This window comes from Pinus tabuliformis, chromosome 2_2, assembly GCF_031772625.1.
Source record: "Pinus tabuliformis cultivar Carrire ecotype Pingquan chromosome 2_2, CPIR1, whole genome shotgun sequence".
In the NCBI taxonomy this organism is placed as follows: domain Eukaryota; kingdom Viridiplantae; phylum Streptophyta; class Pinopsida; order Pinales; family Pinaceae; genus Pinus; species Pinus tabuliformis.
In genome coordinates this window covers 433,571,870-433,591,999 of record NC_142300.1, presented here as the reverse complement: position 1 = coordinate 433,591,999, position 20,130 = coordinate 433,571,870, and the positions used below count along the sequence as shown (strand labels likewise).

The 20,130-nt window shown below is 38.9% G+C and overlaps 1 protein-coding gene across 1 annotated transcript in view; it reads right to left on the bottom strand.

Moving 5' to 3' along the window:
- The window catches only part of LOC149193116 (E3 ubiquitin-protein ligase RSL1-like), a 55,943-nt gene extending 36,443 nt beyond the window's left edge, over positions 1 to 19,500 (bottom strand). Inside the window, exons 1-2 of the mRNA XM_089404784.1 lie at positions 19,376 to 19,500; positions 18,442 to 19,189 (exon numbers count right to left, since the gene is read on the bottom strand). Of these exons, the coding sequence (XP_089260910.1) occupies positions 18,442 to 19,167 (726 nt within the window). The 5' untranslated portion in view covers positions 19,168 to 19,189; positions 19,376 to 19,500. The remainder of the gene's footprint in view (positions 1 to 18,441; positions 19,190 to 19,375) is intronic.
- Between the last annotated feature and the right edge of the window lie 630 nt (positions 19,501 to 20,130).

Here is a 20,130-nt window from a genome sequence, read left to right as displayed (position 1 = left end):
ACAGTGAAGTATTCAAGCCTTTTAAAGGCATTATTACATGCAATCCACTAGCAAAAATCCATAGGTAAACAAAACCATGTGCCCAAAACGACCAATGTTTAACTGAGCAACTTGGACTCTTTCACCAAGTCAAGATTTACCTAACACCTAGGAGGGTATTTGGCCTAGGATTCCTTAGGTTACTTAATCTCATTATTGCCCTAGAGTGCCTAGCGATGCTTTGCACTACGCTGCTAGATTTTGCAGTAGCATGTATTAAAGGATCCTTTTGTATAATAGATCATATTTATAACCTAAAGAGAAATTACAAATTTCTGCAAGTGATTTATTTGCATCTAAATTTCAATCTAAGGTTTAGGCATAGTGATGAGCACTAGTATTGCAGCAAGGTTGCTGCAACTCCTCGGGCTACCGACTTTACTTCATCAACCCGGGGTTCTTACAAACTTGGAGGTGACAGTGTTGTATACACAAATAAATGCAATTGGTCTACTCTTTATCACTGCTGAGCTGGGGCGATAGACCACTAGGGTTTCTCAAACCAGCCCTCTATTGACTAGAAGAAGTCTGATTACCAATTTGGAGAAGGGAGATCTATTCTACTTGGAAGAAAAAGAAATGTTGTCTATTGCATGAAGGAAAGACTGAAAGAAATTCTTGCAAAACAACATGAAATCCTCTATCTACTTGCTAACATCGTTTGCTTGCAAAAGAACCCTATTTTAACACATGTGATATTTTAACTAGTCTAAGCATGAAATTTGATCTAAAGAGTGCTAATCTGCTGTGTGCAAGAATAAATATAAAAGAACTTTTTCTTTTTATCTTTTTGCTTGAAAAATGTAAATGCTAATCTTGCTTGGTTCTTTGGCAGGGGAGACAGGTGTGAAGGAAAAGGAGTATAATGGTTCAGATGACTTGGAAGGCAAGTAGGGACCTAATCCAGGCTTTTAGTGATGATTTTTCTCAATTCGGGCTCAAAACAGGCCACTACAAGTTTTCCTACAAGATGTCTACAGGAAGTACTAGTTCACCTATAGGATCCCCTATTTTACTACAGGATCAAACTGAAAGCTAAGGGAGTGGTCTAAAAGGTTGGGTGGAGCTTGGAAAAGGTGAACAAGGAAGGAATAAGACATGGGAGTGATAGTCACTTACTTAGGACTCAAGCCCAGGCTTGGAGATGGTTGGATTTGCTCAATAGAGATGGCTAGTGTTCCTCATAAGACAAGAATTCGAATTGAGACCTTAGTGACTTTTGGCAATCATGGGTGGATATGGCTTGGCTGAGGCTAATGACATGAGGTCTCCCTGCAATTTAGAAACTCCTGCAATCAACAACATCATTCTTGGCATTCATATATGAACTCATCAAAAACAAGAAAGGTGTATTCGAGTAAAAGAAAAGAGAGTTATCACCACTTACTTTGCAAAGCTCATGCATGGAAATGCTTGGAACCAATATGAAAGCGAGATGAGATTAGTGCAACTTAAGAGATCCAAAAATACCCATTGCAACTTATCTACAAAACTGCAAGATAATGACCTAATTAGCAAGAAAACCCTAAATTACACAAAAAGCTAGAGTTCTGTGTTTTTGGGCTACATGAGAAGTATTCCTCAAACTATGATCCCTGAAAGGGAGAAATGAGGTGAAAACCACTTGCTGTCAGCCTTTTTGGAATATATTCTTATCACTACAATGCTACTATCAGAGCTATTCACAAATGGAAGCAAACTAATCAAATCTACCAATACTTGCAAATTGACAATACCAAAATTAGTTTAACAACTAACTATGAGATAACCTAAGCATACATATACAATAAGAGGAACCTCTGCTGCTAGGGTCAAGCCCTAACCCAAGAGCTTCAGCGCTCTGAGTCAACTCGGTGCTGGATCAAGGGAATGCTGCTCATTTTCATTAAAGAAATCAAAAATACATAAGAATGTTTGGTTACAATGCTTCAACTCGAAAACTGCTTAGCTATCTTGAACAAAAAATCCAAATCCTAATGAGGCCCTAAGCCTCTTGATTTATACAACTGAAGTTACCAACAACTTCCTTAAATTTAGGGACGCTTGGCTCCAATCTCAAGATCAACTAGTCTTCAGCTGTCACTGGCTTGGCTGCCAATGAACTTCATGACTCGGCTGCTTGCAACTCCGAGATGATGAGAATTGATTGAGAAATCTTCGAGTGAGTGAGGAGTTAAAGAGGAAGATTCTATCTCCTAGAATCCCTCTTGCTTGTCTCCATTCGAGTTTTTGCATTTTAATTAACCAAAATTTGCTCCAAAACTAGCAATCAATGCACATTAGACCACTAGACATGACATCTCATCTTTACTCTCCTCATTAAGCAAAACATAATTAAAACATGTAAATAATGATGAGAAAAGTTGATTTTAGTAAGTTGGAGGTGCATTAAGGTCCATATAATTTGTTGATTTTAGTAAGTTGGAGGTGCATTAAGGTCCATATAATTTACCCATTGATGAGCCTCATCACATAGTTGCCACTCCTTGGGACCAATAATATCTAGTACTTCCATACCAATTCTAGTTCTCTTGTTTTGCTTTCAAGGTTGAATGAAATGTTTCTCTCAAGAAATGTCATCATACACAAATGACTTTTCGGATCTAAATGAAGTAATTTATTTTCATCGAGAGATCCATATAGGAATCTAAACATTAATAAAAATTACAAAATTGCTTTCTTGGATGTAATTAATATAATTACTCTTGATGACACATTTCAAGCAATTGTAATACCCAATTTTAGAACTCTAGATTATATCACATCAGATTATGAAAAATGGTTATCACATGATTATTTTGGCAAGCGTCAACCTAAGTGCATTGAGCCACGATGACCTCATAATATACGTGTAAATGTTCCTTGTAAATATTCCTAGTACGAAGCTTGATGCAAAGGCTCAACTAATGAATGATCATGAGCTCAAGTAGTGGGTTGGGTTTATGATGTGTGTGTTCTATCTTATGTAAAATGTAAATGTGAAATATAAGGCGACAAAAGAAACATAAAATATAATATAATAACCAACAAAAGGGTTGCTAAGGAGCACAGGGGGCTATGATCCTATTGAAAAATAGCGAGTGAAGGTCTTCTTGATTTGTGCCCTTAGTCAAAAATGACCAAGAGTTGTTCTTCTTTAGCATGCACAAGTCCCTATAAATTAGGACGAGTTCATGAAGCAATTTGCCTTATGCGAAGGAGTGGAAGGCTCAGTTTATTGTTTTCTAGTGTGAGTTATAATTGGGAAAAAGACAAGTGAAGAGTCTCAAGTTCTAAACTGAGACTACATGAGTTACATGAGTTAGTTAGACATAGTTAACTCATCAATCACAAGTTCGACTTCCAAAAATAAAACTTGCCACATTTAGCTAATTTGAATTGCTTATGAGGATGAAGGCACATCTTTGTACATTATTATTGAGCACGAGTTTGTGTGAAGGAGCTTGTGAGAGGTAGAGCGTGCCAAGGAGAAGCTTGTGTGCAAATTGGTAGAAGGGATTTGCCCTAGGATTTAGGAAATAATTCCTAAATAATAGGAGCTCCCTATGCGCATGGATTTAGGAGGAATGCGCTAGGAAATAGGGGCTTTGGAAGTGCGCAAGGAAATAGGGGAGCAGATCAAGGTTCTTGCAAGGTGTTTCAAGTTTAGGACAAGTAGAGGGAGAACAAGATTGTTTTCTGATTGAAACAATGGTATTGTAAGAGATCTATTGCTCAAATTTCTATCAATTAAATTCTCAAACAAGCAAAGGGGTTTCCCAGTTGGGTTCCCTAGAAAAATATCATATTTTGCTATTATGTGACTGTTTATTTATGTTCCTATCATGCTGCAAATAAGTAGAGAAATTATGTGTCTTAATGAAAAGAAACTAGTTTCTAGATTGTACACTAGAGCAGTTGCAGAATTTCAAGGAAATTCTACATGGGATCAAAGTTGTGAACAGAATAAATATCGATGCTAAGGAGATCAATTTTTGTTGGAGAACAAAGATTTGAATCATGAAAAGCAGTTCCTTGGATAGGGAGAATGGCATACCAAGGACTAAGAGTTGATCATTGTTTAGAGGGAGCATCAAACTTCATCTCTTGGAAAGGGAGGGTCACGATAGTGTTGGAAGATAATTGGCCCAACATAATAAGAATGCTATCAAGGCAAGGAGAATTATTCTAGAAGGGGTTAAAGATCATATAGTTCCTCACATTCATGAGAAGACAGCATATGAGATGTATCAAGCCATTTCCAATTATATCAGAGTACTAGTTATACCAGGAAGCTAGCTCTTAAGGAGAAGCTAAGGAGTATTCAGATGAGACAAGGAGAGCCCATCGCCATATATCTTATGAGGTTCACTCAAGTTCAAGATGAGCTAGGTGGTGTGGGTGTCACTATATCTGATCATGACCTTGTGAGTTTGCCTTACCTGGACTTCACAAGTCTTGGTATGGCTTCTAGGATGTTGTCAATGGGAGAGAGAACTTTCCCAATTGGGAAAGTTTATGGACTGATTACATACAGGAAGAGATTCGGAGAGGGACTAGAGAAGAGAGATTAGTAAAGACAGATGACGAAGAGAATTTTTCTCTTGCAGGCAAAGCCAAGGGCAAGAAAGGCAAAGGGAAGGGCGAGTCTAGTCAAAAGCACGACAAGAAGAAGTATCTGAGCAAGATCAAATGCTTCCATTACCATGAGTTTGGGCACTACGCTACTAAGCGTCCAAAGCAAAAGAAAGAATTTGGTAAGGATCATGTCGCTGCATCAGTTGAGGTAGATGGGTTTGCTTCTCAGTTTGAGAAAGACTTCTCATTGATAGCCTACATGGCAAGCTCAATAGGCAGCATGTAATAACCAGACACACAGTAACTAAAATCTGGAATACAGAAAGCCTGAAGAATTAATTTGTACTTACCTTAACTGCTGCTGATTCTGCTACTGAACTGGTGATTCTGCTGCTGGTGATGCCGTGGCTATTTTGATCCAATCTCCGGGAGACCAATACCACCCAACCAGACTGAGCAAACCTAGCTGCTCAATCCAGAAAGCTGCTCAACAGAAGCTCTTTGTCCCTCTGTGCCCAGAACCTCATACGGCTTAAAGCTCTTCCAATGGATAATTATCTTCTCCTGGTTTTCTCCTGGTGAATTTCTACTTCTGGTTCTCTCTGCTCCTCTCTGGTTTTTCCCCCCACTCTCGATCCAGGCTGCCGGTTTTATCTACGGGCCTGGCGGTGGCCGCCCTCCTACCTGCAGCCACCGCCTTCCCTCGACTCGACACGCCCTCCATGCAATTTAAGCCCTCAAATATTTTCCTGGCAAAGTGCGCTCTGTTATCAATTTTCAGTTGGTTGGACGTGCCCCCTTTTAAAGGGTCCTGCAATGATTTTTAGGTATGCTATAGCATATAGTTTTGTTTTACGCTTTTAGATTATGTATGTTTATAAGTTCAGCTATATATTTTATAACATTTAAATTTATATATATTATAAAGTTCCATTATATATTTTATAAAATTTATATTATAAAGTTCAATTATATATTTTATAAATTTAATATATATATATTATAAAGTTTAATTATATATTTTATAAAGTTTAACTTATATATGTTTATAAAGTTTAATTGTATTTATAAAACTTAACATATTTATTGTTTAAATTTCATCACATTTGTTTTATTATAAAGTTTAAAACTTTATATAATGGATCAATTTAGATGGGTCGTTACATACACCCCCCCTTCTGAAAACTTCGTCCCGAAGTTTAGAGTTTTAGGTTCAAGGTTTTAATGGACATGACCTTTTTCTATCCAGGTCCCCAAGCTATTCAAAATCATCCTATCCTCCCTAATCTCTTCTGCTCCCATCCTATCCGTCCTCTACTGGAGTATGCCATGGCGTCAATTTTACTGACCTAACCATTCATAAACACTAAGGTGACAGCGTCGGCTATACCGACCTGATTCCCAGTAGGCATCCGGCAGTCATCATCACACGTCTAGGGGAGCGTGACTCGCACAGTCCTCCCATGACTCCAAGGTTCGGAGGATAAACGGTGGGTAACACCTCCACCCCTCCCAGTAAAATTAGGGCTACTACCCTATCATAGAATCACTTTGAGCTTTAATTGTTCTGAGGTTCTGTCATCACGTGGTCATCTCGGAAATTGGATCATTTACCTGCAATCATACACTTACCCATGCATTTGTAAAATGTGCATCAGCATATTCAAAATAACTCATGTATTATTCACATATGACACTACAGCATAACATATTTTGCCATATTCCATGCATGTCTTTTGACGTTCACCTAGAATGTATTCACTTTCCTGATTTCTATCTCATTGATCATATTTGACAAAAAAAAAAAAAAATGTCTTTACTTTAACAACTATAACTTAGTAAAATGAACCACATATATTGTTTTGGTATCCATGTACCAGCAGGAATTTAAACATATATTATGCCATAAAGTTTCATGTTTATCCATAATCATTCAAAATGTTTCTGAGTCTCCGATTGTAGTGAAGTAAATATATACTAAACATAGTGTAAGGTTCTTCAAAATGGACATAAATTAGGGTATCTCTAACATATGTCCTCTGTATTTTCCCAAGTTGCTGATCCAGGACTATACTTGTCCCATTGGACCTTAACTTGGTCCACCAGACGGTTCCTCAGCTGTCGAACTCTACGTTCCAGTATACGTAACGGTTCGACCGTTATGACTCCCTCGTCCGATACCTGCAATTCTTTCCACTGGAGGTTATGAGATAGATCAGCTATATAATGTCTTAATACAGAAACATGAAATACATTATGAATTCTATGCAGGTGAGGTGGCAGGGCAAGACGATAGGCAACAGGTCCAACTCTTTCCACGACTTTAAACGGTCCTATAAATCGGGGTGACAACTTTGTCCCTTTTCCGAATCGAATAGTACTTTTATTTGGTTTGATGCAGACGAAGACCTGATCCCCTACTTCATACTTCCTATCAGTTCGGTGAGCATCAGCATAACTCTTTTGTCTATCCTGTGCTTCCTTTAATCGTTGTCTAATCTGTCTGACCTGCGCTTCCATTTCATGGATTAATTCTGGTCCTATTATCACTCGGTCTTCTAACCTGTCCCAACTTAACGGTGTTCGGCAAGGTCTGCCATATAAAGCTTCAAATGGAGGCATCCCAATCGAACTGTGGTAACTGTTGTTGTATGCGAATTCGACTAAGGGTAAATACTTTTCCCAGTGTGATTGCTGATCCATTACATACATTCGCAACATGTCTTCAAGTACTTGATTTACTCTTTCAATTTGCCCATCAGTCTCAGGATGGTAAGCAGTGCTTAAATTTAGCTGAGTACCTAAGGCTGTCTGCATGCAAGTCCAGAATCTGGAAGTGAATCGCGAATCTCTATCGGATATAATCTTCTTAGGTACTCCATGAAATCTGATAATTTCATTTATGAATACTCGAGCTACGTCAGCAACATCATAAGTATCTCTTACCAGAATGAAATGGGCGCTTTTTGTTAATTTATCCACCACTACCAGAATGGCATTGTGTCTTTGAAAAGTAAGAGGTAGTCCAGTGATAAAATCCATAGAAATGGTCTCCCATTTAGACATAGGAATGTCGTGGGGTTGTAAGAGGCCCGCTGGGTGACAATGATCTGCCTTTACTTGCTGACATTCCAAACATTTTGCAACAAATTGAGTGATATCACGCTTCATGCCTGCCCAAAAGAAGAGTTTCTTGGTATCCGCATACATTTTCCCTACTCCAGGATGAGCACAATATACTGCTTTGTGGGCTTCCCCAAGGATGGTATCTCGAAGATCTTTATCATCAGGAATGTACATCCTTCCATGGAATCGTAAGATCCCATCGTTTTCTAATTCATAACCCTCAAATTTAGATTCTTTTGCCTTAATTCCCTCAAGACTTGCCCTCACCTTTAAATACCAGCTGTCTTTTATAAGACGATCCAGTACTCGTTGTCTTAAGTCCACTTTAATGGGTATGAGAGAAAATATCCGGGGTCTCCTGCTTAAGGCATCGGCTACTACATTTTCTTTTCCCTTAATATATGATATTCCGAACCGTTTATCCTCCGAACCCTAGAGTCATAGGAGGACTGTGCGAGTCACGTTCCCCTAGACGTGTGATGATGACTGCCGGATGCCTACTGGGAATCAGGTCAGTATAGCCGACGCTGTCACCTTAGTGTTTATGAATGGTTAGGTCAGTAAAATTGACGCCATGGCATACTCCAGTAGAGGACGGATAGGATGGGAGCAGAAGAGATTAGGGAGGATAGGATGATTTTGAATAGCTTGGGGACCTGGATAGAAAAAGGTCATGTCCATTAAAACCTTGAACCTAAAACTCTAAACTTCGGGACGAAGTTTTCAGAAGGGGGGGTGTATGTAACGACCCATCTAAATTGATCCATTATATAAAGTTTTAAACTTTATAATAAAACAAATGTGATGAAATTTAAACAATAAATATGTTAAGTTTTATAAATACAATTAAACTTTATAAACATATATAAGTTAAATTTTATAAAATATATAATTAAACTTTATAATATATATATATTAAATTTATAAAATATATAATTGAACTTTATAATATAAATTTTATAAAATATATAATGGAACTTTATAATATATATAAATTTAAATGTTATAAAATATATAGCTGAACTTATAAACATACATAATCTAAAAGCGTAAAACAAAACTATATGCTATAGCATACCTAAAAATCATTGCAGGACCCTTTAAAAGGGGGCGCGTCCAACCAACTGAAAATTGATAACAGAGCGCACTTTGCCAGGAAAATATCTGAGGGCTTAAATTGCATGGAGGGCGTGTCGAGTCGAGGGAAGGCGGTGGCTGCAGGTAGGAGGGCGGCCACCGCCAGGCCCGTAGATAAAACCGGCAGCCTGGATCGAGAGTGGGGGGAAAAACCAGAGAGGAGCAGAGAGAACCAGAAGCAAAAATTCACCAGGAGAAAACCAGGAGAAGATAATTATCCATTGGAAGAGCTTTAAGCCGTCTGAGGTTCTGGGCACGGAGGGACAGAGAGCTTCTGTTGAGCAGCTTTCTGGATTGAGCAGCTAGGTTTGCTCAGTCTGGTTGGGTGGTATTGGTCTCCCGGAGATTGGATCAAAATAGCCACGGCATCACCAGCAGCAGAATCACCAGTTCAGTAGCAGAATCAGCAGCAGTTAAGGTAAGTACAAATTAATTCTTCAGGCTTTCTGTATTTCAGATTTTAGTTACTGTGTGTCTGGTTATTACACAGCAACACATGGTATATTGATTTCGGTGCATCCTTCCATATGACCAGGAACAGTGAGTATTTCAGCCAGTTGGAGGAGAAGGACTTGGAGGTTCATATTGAGCTAGGAGATAATGGCAAGTATGCAACCAAGGGAGTTGGTACTATCAGCTTTGAGAGGGAGTATGGGAGCTCTCTCCATCTCAAAGATGTTCACTATATTCCAAGGCTGAAGAAGAACCTAGTTTCAGTAGCAACCTTTGAGAAAAAGGGATATGATGTCATCTTCAACATAGGTAAGGCGTACCTCAAGCACCTTTCTTATGGATCAGTGACACAGATAGGTGTGAGGATGAGGAACCTGTACAAGTTGCATGTAGAGACTTGCGCAACCTTGAGCAACAAGGGAAGTGGTGAGAAAAGTAGAGATATTTGAGAACTTCAACACAAGCGCATGGGACACTTGCATCATAGGGCATTGAAGATTCTTCAGCAAATATCCACAGGATTACCAACTTGCAACGTTGACAAGAATGGAGAGTGCAAGGGATGCACGCTTGGCAAGTATGCCAAGATTTCTTTTCAAGGACGAGACAGCATGACCAATGGTATTTTGGAACCAGTGCATTCAGATGTATGTGGACCCTTCTCTTCTCCTTCTCTTATGAGACAGGTATTATGTTACTTTCATTGATGATTATTCTCATAAAACTTGGATATTCTTTATGAAGAAGAAAGATGAGGTCTTAACCAAGTTCATGGAGTTTAAGGCCTTGGTAGAAAACCAAACAAGGAAGAAGATCAAGTCAGTGAGAAGTGACAATGGGAGAGAATGTCTCCAATGCCTTCAAGGAGCTGTGTGCGAAAGAGGGCATTAGGAGGGAGCTAATTGCACCCCATAACCCTCGGCAGAATGGGGTGGCCGAGAGGAAGAACCACAGTATTGTTGGAGCGACCAAGGCTATGTTGCATGATCAGGAGTTGCATATGTTCTTGTAGGCAAAGGCATGCAACACTGCAATATTTCTGCAGAACAGGAGTCCACACAAGGTTCTTGGACAAGTTACACTAAAGGAGGCTTTCACAAGCAAGAAACCTGATGTTTCACACTTTCATATCTTTAGCACAAAAGTTTATTGCCATGTGTCCAAAGATAGCAGAAAGAATTTGGAGCCCACAGTAGAAAAGGGTATTTTCGTGGGATACAATGAGACAACTCAAGCATACAGGGTGTATCTACCAGGACTCAAGAAGACAATTCTCAAGCGGGATGTGAGGTTCGAGGAGGACAACACACTGAGGGAGTCCCTAAAGTGACAGAAAATAGCAATACCTCAGATGGAGGAGCTACTCGCTCCTAAGGAGGAGCCTCAGGCAGGATCATAGACAGAGTCTCAAACAAGTGGCAAGAGGGCCGCATAGCAAGATGTTGAAGAGGATGAGGAGGAGAAGAGATCAAAACAAGCTCAGGCAACTACTCAAATGGAGAATCCTAACACAAGGAGGAAGAGAGCCAAGTGGGATGACAGGTTGATTCCAGAGGCCCGAGAGCATGTTGAAGCTCCTAGCACCATGTTCATGCAGAGCAAGTAGCCACAAAGGTACACAGGTTATATGGCACTGATGACAAAGTTGGTGGACACTGAGCCTCCTTCTTATAAGGAGGCAGCTTCTCATCAGGTTTGGCAAGATGCAATGGTGGAGGAATACTCCATCATGAAGAACGATGTCTGGGAGATTGAGCCACGACCTGAGGGCAAATCAATAGTAGGATCGAGATGGGTGTACAAGGTGAAGCATGGAACAAATGGGAGTGTGGAGAATTACAAGGCCAAGTTTGTGGCCAAGGACTTCTTACAAACTAAAGCACCAGATTCATCCATCAAGACTATTTTGGCACTTGCAACACAAATGGTGTGGAAGATCCACTAGATGGATGTGAAAACAACATTCTTCAACAAAGTGGTTGAGAAGGAGATTTATATAGAGCAGCCAGTGGGGTTTGAGCAATTCAACAAAGACACACATGTGTGCAGGCTATAGAGAGCTCTTTATGGGCTCAAGCACGCTCTAAGAGCACGGTACACTTGTATTGGCAGATATCTTTGAGGATTGGGCTTCACTATGAGTGAGGCAGATGCCAACATGTACTACATCATGGTTGGAGGACTTTCACTCATTCTAGTGCTCTATGTTGATGACCTTATATTGACTGGAGCAGACAACTTGATCCAAGATTGCAAGGAAGACCTTGCAAGGGAGTTTGAGATGAAGGATATGGGGCTTATGCACTATTTCCTTGGCTTGGAGGTTTGGCCAGGTGATGGTGAGATCTTCATGGGGCAGGGGAAGTACACTTCAGAGATTCTTTGGAGATTTCATATGCAAGATTGCAGTCCCATGGCCTCGCCTATAGTCACAAACTGGAGTAAGGTGGGTGCTAGTAGAGCAGAGCGAGTGGATGTTACAGTATACAAGCAGTCCATCAAGTCGTTGATGTACTTCGTCAACACACAACCTAATAGTTGTTTTGCAAACAACCAGTTGAGTCAATTCATGATAGAACCCACCAGAGTTGACTAAGTTGTTGCAAAGCATTTGTTGAGGTATCTTAGAGGCACAGCAGATTATGGATTATGGTAGAGGCAAGTTGATGATGTGAGGCTTGAAGGCTTCACAGATACAGATTGGGCAGGGAGCTCCATAGACAAGAAGAGTACTTCAGGTGGTGTCTTCAGCATTGGGTCAGCAGTTGTTTCCTGGTACAGCAGGAAGTAGAGATCAGTTGTACTCAGTTCAATAGAGGACGAGTACATGGTTGCTAGTTTGGCAACATGCGAGGTTATTTGGATGAGGAAATTACTTGTGGAGAAAGGATGGAGCCTACTATGATACACTATGATAATCAAAGTTGCATCAAGTTCTTTGAGAACCCAGTGTTTCATGATCGCTGAAAGCATATCGAAGTCAAGTATCATCATCTCAAAGATTGTGTGCAAAAAGGGAGATTGAAGCTACCATACATTCTAAGTCTCGACAAAGGAGCAGACAGCAAATATCTTGACCAAGGCATTAGCAAGAAGCAGTTTGTTCATTTCAGAGATAAGTTGGGAATTGTGCAGAATCCCTTCCTCACTAAGAGGGAGTGTTGAAAAGTAGTGAGTGAAGGTCTTCTTGACTTGTGCCTTAATTGAGAAAGACCACGAATTGTTCTTCTTTAGCATGACAAGGCACATCTTTGTACATTATTATTGAGCACGAGTTTGTGTGAAGGAGCTTGTGAGAGGAAGACCATGCCAAGGAGAAGCTTGAGAGCAGATCGGTAGAAGGGATTTTCCTTGGCATTTGCCCTAGGATTTAGGAAATAATTCCTAAATAATAGGAGCTCCCTATGCGCAAGGATTTAGGAGGAATGTGCTAGGAAATAGGGGCTTCAGAAGTGCGCAAGGAAATCAGGAAGCAGATCAGGGTTCTTGCAAGGTGTTTCAAGCTTAGGGCAAGCAGAGGGAGAAAAAGATTGTTTTCTGATTGAAACAGTTATATTGTAAGAGATCTATTGCTCAAATTCTACTAATAAAATTCTCAAACAAGCAGAGGGCTTTCCCAATTGGGTTCCCTAGAAAAATATCATGTTTTGATATTGTGTGACTGTGTTTATTTCTGTTCCTATTCCGCTGCAAATAAGCACAGACATTCTGTGTCTTCTTGAAAAGAAACTGGTTTTCAGATTGTTCATTAGAGCAGTGGCAGAATTTGAATGAAATTCTACAGATCCCACGAGATGGAAAGAGGAAAGGTGTCCATGAGTAAAACTTAAAAGATTCCTCACCACATGCCCTTTGAAGAACTCGCCACCCCTTTTGCCATGCATTTTTAATAAGTTAACCAACCTTTGACTTAAGTGTTCTAAACAAAATCCATAATGCTCTTTTGAGAATGCGCATATAGAAAAAAAAAAATATATATATATATATATATATATAATGTGAATTTTGATATGAGAAGTCTCTTCTCCTATTATCATTCATGCTAACCAAAAAGAAGATCTCTCGTGTCTAAAAACAACCCACCCCCATTACTGCAACTACCTAAAGAGTGAAGACCATGGGATTGAAAGCTTGAGTGAACCTGTAGTGATCCAAATGATTCGGTGGCTAATAGAGGATGGGAATTGACTGTTATTTAGGAGAAATGCATGGTTGTGAAGAAAGCATTGAGGTTAGGCAATCTAGGACACATTTACACACATGCAGTTACTGGTTATTGAAAATCTACGAGTCAGACTATCATGTTGGAAGTTACCCAAGGGCAATCTCCAAATGGTAATTGTTTCCCTACAATAGAGCACCTGTTGAGAATTCCTATAGATCTATGTAGTAGAGAGAGAGGATATCTTGTGCTTGTGTTGTGATTGGCTTAGCAAAAGATGCCCATAGCTTGTTAGGGTTTGGTTCAGATGCCTGGATACCCTGTAATATGGAAATTGACCAAGTCAAGAGTATTGTGAGTTGGGTTGAGAGAAGATAGGGCCTAGCACTGTCACTCATGTGGTCTCTTAGCCCAGCTTCGAGGAGGAATCTACAGTGAATGTCATGGCTTGGAGGTCGCATCTACAATGAATACTTATGGCTTGGAGATGAACTGCCCTTTTTGCAGCCAATTTAATTTTTATCTTTTATGAAAAGATGTGTTTATCTCTATTCATTATGTGAATTATTTTTGTTTGATAGTCCAATAAATTGGTTCCTTGAAGAAATCCGTTTATAATGGAATGAATATAATCATGAGAATTCAATTGATAGGTTCTAGGCATGCAATGTAATTACGTTTCAAATTTGGAAATCTGTTAGGAATTTTGTTTATGCGATAACATTTGGAATTTTATTTTGTATATGAATTATAAGTTGTGTTGCTAGAAACCACTTTGAGCATACAGCTAGGAAAACCAACTAGTAAATGGTGGAAATTTCAATTGGAGTGCCACAATTGTTATCACCTAAAAACTGCTCACTTGCAACAATTCCAATGGTTTTACTAAAATATATCAATATTGGCATGATTCATCTCCAATTTAGCCCCTTTCCACCACCATATGACCTCTAACTCCCCAGAAACTGCAAAGCCAAACACTAAATTTAACAAAACCGCCAACTCAAATACTGACCCAAATAAGTGCACTAGAACAACACGAATAATACCCCCAAAAGCTACATTGCTCCCCCAAAAAGCCAATTTTCAATGTTTCTAAACCAAATTTGCCAAAAAGGAAATTAGTTATATGTGGACCATTTTAATTGCTATTGTTAGCCTTAATTATTTCAACTTTAACCATTATTCGAAGAGCGTGTCAATAGGGTTTAACCACTATTTTCCCTATAAATAAAGCATTGATATCACTCCATCCATGATCCCAGATAACGAATAAGATTATGCTACTAAAATTCCACCCGAATTCCTGAGGGCCTCTTCATGAAATTCCACTGGATTCTTGAGGGCCTCTTCCTCTTGAGAGAGTATCATGTCTAGGTACCTTACATATCCATCAACAAAAGAGGCATCAACACAATTAGGAAGCCAAGGACCCATCCCAAGAATGGATTTTAGAGCCCACTGTCTTCATCAATCTCACTTCATAGGTGCTATGTTGGTCTCATTCATTTGGTAATGAACTTATTTACATTCTTTTTGAATTCATGTTCATTCATGCTTTGAGTTATTTAATTCATGAAAGACATATATTTGGGAATGGTAAAATTAGCTTAAGGTTTTTGTTTCTAGATTTGAAATCCATTATTATCAAAGCTTAACACATAAACATTCAACTAGTGAGATTTTCTCACCCTTGTGACAAATCTACGAAAACAAAATGGTGACTCCATAGAAGCAAAAGACTTTATGCCCCATGGAAAAGTCGATTGGTTTAAGAATCTCATGCATGAACCTAATGCATTTAAGAAAGGGAATACGGCCAACATTTCACCTACCATTAAAGTGGATATCTTTGATATGTTTGGTTTCACTGAAAACACCTTTATTGGCACAATCTATTCCCTTGACGAGCGTGCTGCCTACAAAGCCCTCTTTCAGGAATTCTAGGATGTTTTTGCATGGCCATACTCATAGATGCCTGGACTCAATCTTACCACCATTGAACACCACATTGATACATGATCAAGGGCCAGCTAGCAAACAAACTCACCAAAGCTAGACTCCCCATTGGCTTTAGGGTGCAGTATGGAAATAAAGAACATGAAACATAATTATAGTCTCACAAATCTCAATGCTTGCCTCAAGTTTTCTAGCCAATTATGGTCTGACATATCACAATGCTTCCACAATGTTTTCTAGATGCCTCTTTTGTTGGATGGCAGTAATCTTTCATGACCCCTGGTAAGAAATCAACAAGGTGGTTCTGCCATATAGTATGTTCTCCAACTCATCTGTCCTTTATCCATGGAGAGTGAAGTGCAACATGACTTTGATTTTGAAAAGAGAGTTTAGTAATATAGGCTTTTGCATGTTCTTGGACGAGTTGCCAACAAGCTTGTTCTAAGATCATGTTACTTGGAAAATATATTTTTGTCCACTGACATGAAGAGGAAATCAGAGATGCTTGCTCTCCACCTGGGTCTGAAGAGGAAGTGCTGTGTTATTATCCCCCTTCCAGCAAATAATCTTTTTTCAGAATATAAACCTCAATTTTCTTACCAAATAACAAAAATGACAATAGCATTACTAATCTATGCATGTGTAGACTCTAGACTCTACCCTAGCTTTCCCAACCATAATAAGTACAACAGTTTCCATTTTCAGAAATCCCTTTGCTGCTGCTTTTAATTTCTCATTTCCTATTCTTGGGAACACTTGATTACAGATATGGGCGGGGTTCAAACTCTATCCCTAAGTACAAAGTGCGTCTGATGTAGCACCCAGCAAATCATATCCTTCACCGTTTCCTATTATTCATTCTTTTTCAAATTTTAATAAATTAGACTTCCTAACAGCTAACAAACATTCACCAACCGAAAATGAATATTTATTACTTATGTACATATCCTGACCCTAAACCATTCTTTCCTTTTTCAAGGCTAACATTTTTGAAGCAGGTATGTTGTGTCCAGCGCTAGGGAGGTCGAAAGATTCAGCCAAATTGACTTAAAAGCATGGTATCAAAATTCAGCCGAATTAGGCCCTTCCATAAGTGAATTCAGTTATGAATTTGATTCAGCTAAATTCTCCCTCATTAAATTTGATCCCCCTTCCGTACGGGGATTCAGTTAAGAATCCGATTCAGCTGAATCATACCTCATTCAATTTGATCCATACAAAAACCGCATACAATAACCTTTACATGCAAAATTTAAATTTAATAATATTAAAGCTAAATTACACTTGACATTATGAAATTGAAACCTAGAAAGATTTGGTAAATAAGGTGGATTATGAGATCTCCCATGTCGGGCCCACGTTGAGGAACGCACTCCAAGAAATTGTAACTATTATTGGCATGTCTTTTCATATCAATGGCATGCATACTTTCCAAAAGAAATAAATCAAATTGGATTTCCCAACAAGAAAAATTTCTATATTGTATCACATCTGAATTCGTATATGGTTAGCATACTTAAAATAAATCAAGTGACAATGGCAACACAGAAGAACCAAATGCATCTTCTGAAAAGGAAAAAAACAAAATTCAAAAATTTAGACTAGTAAAAGGGCAAATAATAGTCCCAAGGCTTTAACTCAACTGGTTGTCACTAATAGGGCAAATAATATTCCCAAGGCTTTAACTCAACTGGTTGTCACTAATATTGCTGGGCATCTAGCCAGTTTTGTGCCAACAAATGTCCAGTTCAAATCCCACTGAGTGAGTTGCACTAGTTTATGTTGATAAGTTTATTTGGAATGTCATCCATAAATGTAAAACATCCCTAGGGTTTCCCTGCAAGATTTCCCTAAGGATTTAACAACAAATAACAAAACAACAAACAAAATATAAATCCCAAATAATTAGACTCTCAGAGTTCCAAATGGGGATTTAAAAAATTAAAAATAGCAATGATAAAAACACGGGTTTTTAAAAGATAAGAATGAAACTAACAGGGTGTAGGTTCACCAATGGGGTTAACGGGACTATTGAGCTCCCACAAAGTTTAAAAGTGTTAAAAGCAAGTGTGTGTCTCCCATGACTTTTTAAGGCAATTATTCCTCCAGATTGGCACTTAAGCTGAAGGGAGACTACTCTAAACACCTTCTCAAAGAAATAAGATAAGATAGATATTTTACTAATGTTCAATGAATGCCAACAGAAATAGGTCAATGGGACTGAACGGAACACCTAATGTAATGTAAGTACAAAGTGGGAGTGCGAAACAGAGAGAGGAAGGGGATCATTGTCAAGTGATAAACCAAATGATTTTCGCAAAACAATTATCCCTCAAAGTTGGCACCTAAGACCTAGGTTGAAGGAAGTCCACTCCAAGCACCTTCCCAAATAAATAAGATAAAAAAATATAATTTATCTTATATAAGTTGAATGACCGCAAAAGTAAGCCCACTAAACCAAAAGAATACATCGGTGTGAGTAGAATGTGGAAATGCAAAAGAAAGAGAGACAAAGAGGGGATCGAACATGTTGCCACATTAAGGTACCCGATTTGTGATTTCCTCAATGTTTTAGTGAGAGACAAAAAGAGGGCAACATGTGAGTGGGTCGTGGTCAAGTGATAAATCAAACGCACTTTTATTGCAAAGACTCATGTTCAACCCCAAAGAACATAATGTTAATGCACTTTTATTGCAATGATACAGAGGTTCAACCCCCAAACAACATAATGTTAATGCAGTTTTATTCGCAAGACTCAGAAGTTCAACTCCTAAAAAAACATGATGTTAATGTGGCTAAGTTGTGATGTCTTGTCATATTTCATTATTATCTTAAATTAGGTGTTATTTTCAAGCCCAGATGCAGTCCTGAGCGATTTCAGCCAAATAAAAACACATCATATAGAGCAAGGGGTTTTTAGCCCTATAGGGTTTCGCTTAAAAGGTTTCATAAATTAAGAAAAGAGACCACCAACAAACACATGGGAAATACCAAGACAAAAACTTGCCTGATTGTATACTTGGACACAATCCCCATGAGCAGTAACATTCCGGATACCCAAATCGAATGCAGCAATCAGACCCTCCTTCAAAGCCGAATACTCTGCAACAGCCCTACTCATATCGAGCCCAAGCTGCTTCCCCAGCTTCAGAATCAAATTATCATCCGGATCGTAGATAGCAATGCCCGCTCCCGCAAGAGCATCCCAGCGATCACCAATCCCGTCCAAATTCTCAGCGCTGATCATACCTTTGTAATACAATTTAAACTGTCTGTCATCCTTACTAATCCGCTCGGCATCGAAGGGTTGCTCATAGTTTTCCCCAGTGGCTTCCCACTCATCCTCCGGCATTGCTTGAATGCTGCGGGCAAATTTAGCGTCATGGATTTTTCTGTAAATGTCTTCAGACAAACGCCGCATTTCTTCCTCTGCCTGCTTGTGGTCGGCGACCTCCTGTTGGAATTTCTCGAACTCGAGGGCCTGCATTCTCAATAACAGTGTCATCTCCCCTTCTTCGTCGCCGCCACCCATCTCAGAGCAGCCTAAATTGCCACCAGAATTGGAGGCGCTCTTAGCGGTTTCATGGTGCTGGTATTGGGTTGTTCCCATGGAGGCTGCGAGGGCCTCCTGCAACTGTAGTTCGTAGGCATAATCGAGGTCACTGCTGGCTGTTTGGGCTGCTGACAATTCTCTGTATTGGAGGGACGCTGTATCCATGTCCAAATTTGCCATCCTTGGCCAAGCAAAAACGATCCTGAGAAGGAGATAAAATAAATTTCAAACTGATTATGGCCAGGTGATTGAATAAATTATGAGTTCAAATCCAGAGGGAAACAAAGGGATTTTGCCCTTCAACTCCTTCGCCGCGCTCCCCAGAAAAACGATTATTCACAAAACCTCAAACCATATAAACTTTATATATCCGTCCAACGATTCTTACCTTCCCTCTGACGCTTCCTGAGCCAACGCTCGTCTCAATTTTGTATCTAGTTTTCTCCCGCGGGACGGTCCGTAAGTTTCATCCTTGACCGAATTATATACATATTTGGGTTGGTGGGACAGCAGGCGTTAATGTTAGCGGTATTTTTCTATTTTATTTAATGGTTATTTATAGAGGTGCTTTTAAAAGTATTTATTTACGGATTTAAAAATATAAATAAATATTGACATTTTTTAATTGAAATGGTTTTTTTAATATTTTTTTCAGGTAATTTTAACTAAATTGGGATCTTTAAAAACCTGAATTTAATTGGTTTCATTTATAGAATTTTAGTGTTTTGGAGGGGTTTTTTTTGGCATTTTTTATGGGTAATTTAAACTAAACTCGGATTTTAAAAAACTTGAGTTTAACTTGTTTAATTTATACAATTCTAGTGTTTTGGAAGTTTTTTAGGGTGTTGAATCTATTTATAAAGCATTTAAAAATGTATTTTAATTATAAATTCTTATAAAAAAGGTTATTTATCTATATATAATTTACAAATATTTATTTATTATTAATTTTATTTAACAATTTGAATAGATTTGATAGTTTTTTTTTTGTAAGCTTGGTAGGACTTTCCCCGCTAATGGGGAAGGGTAGCCCAAGATTTGAACCCAAGACTTCCCGTTCGGTGAGACTTCATTTCCACGGCCACTGCCACTTGAGCTACCCCATGCGGACTGAATAGATTTGATAGTTAAGAAAATAGTTTT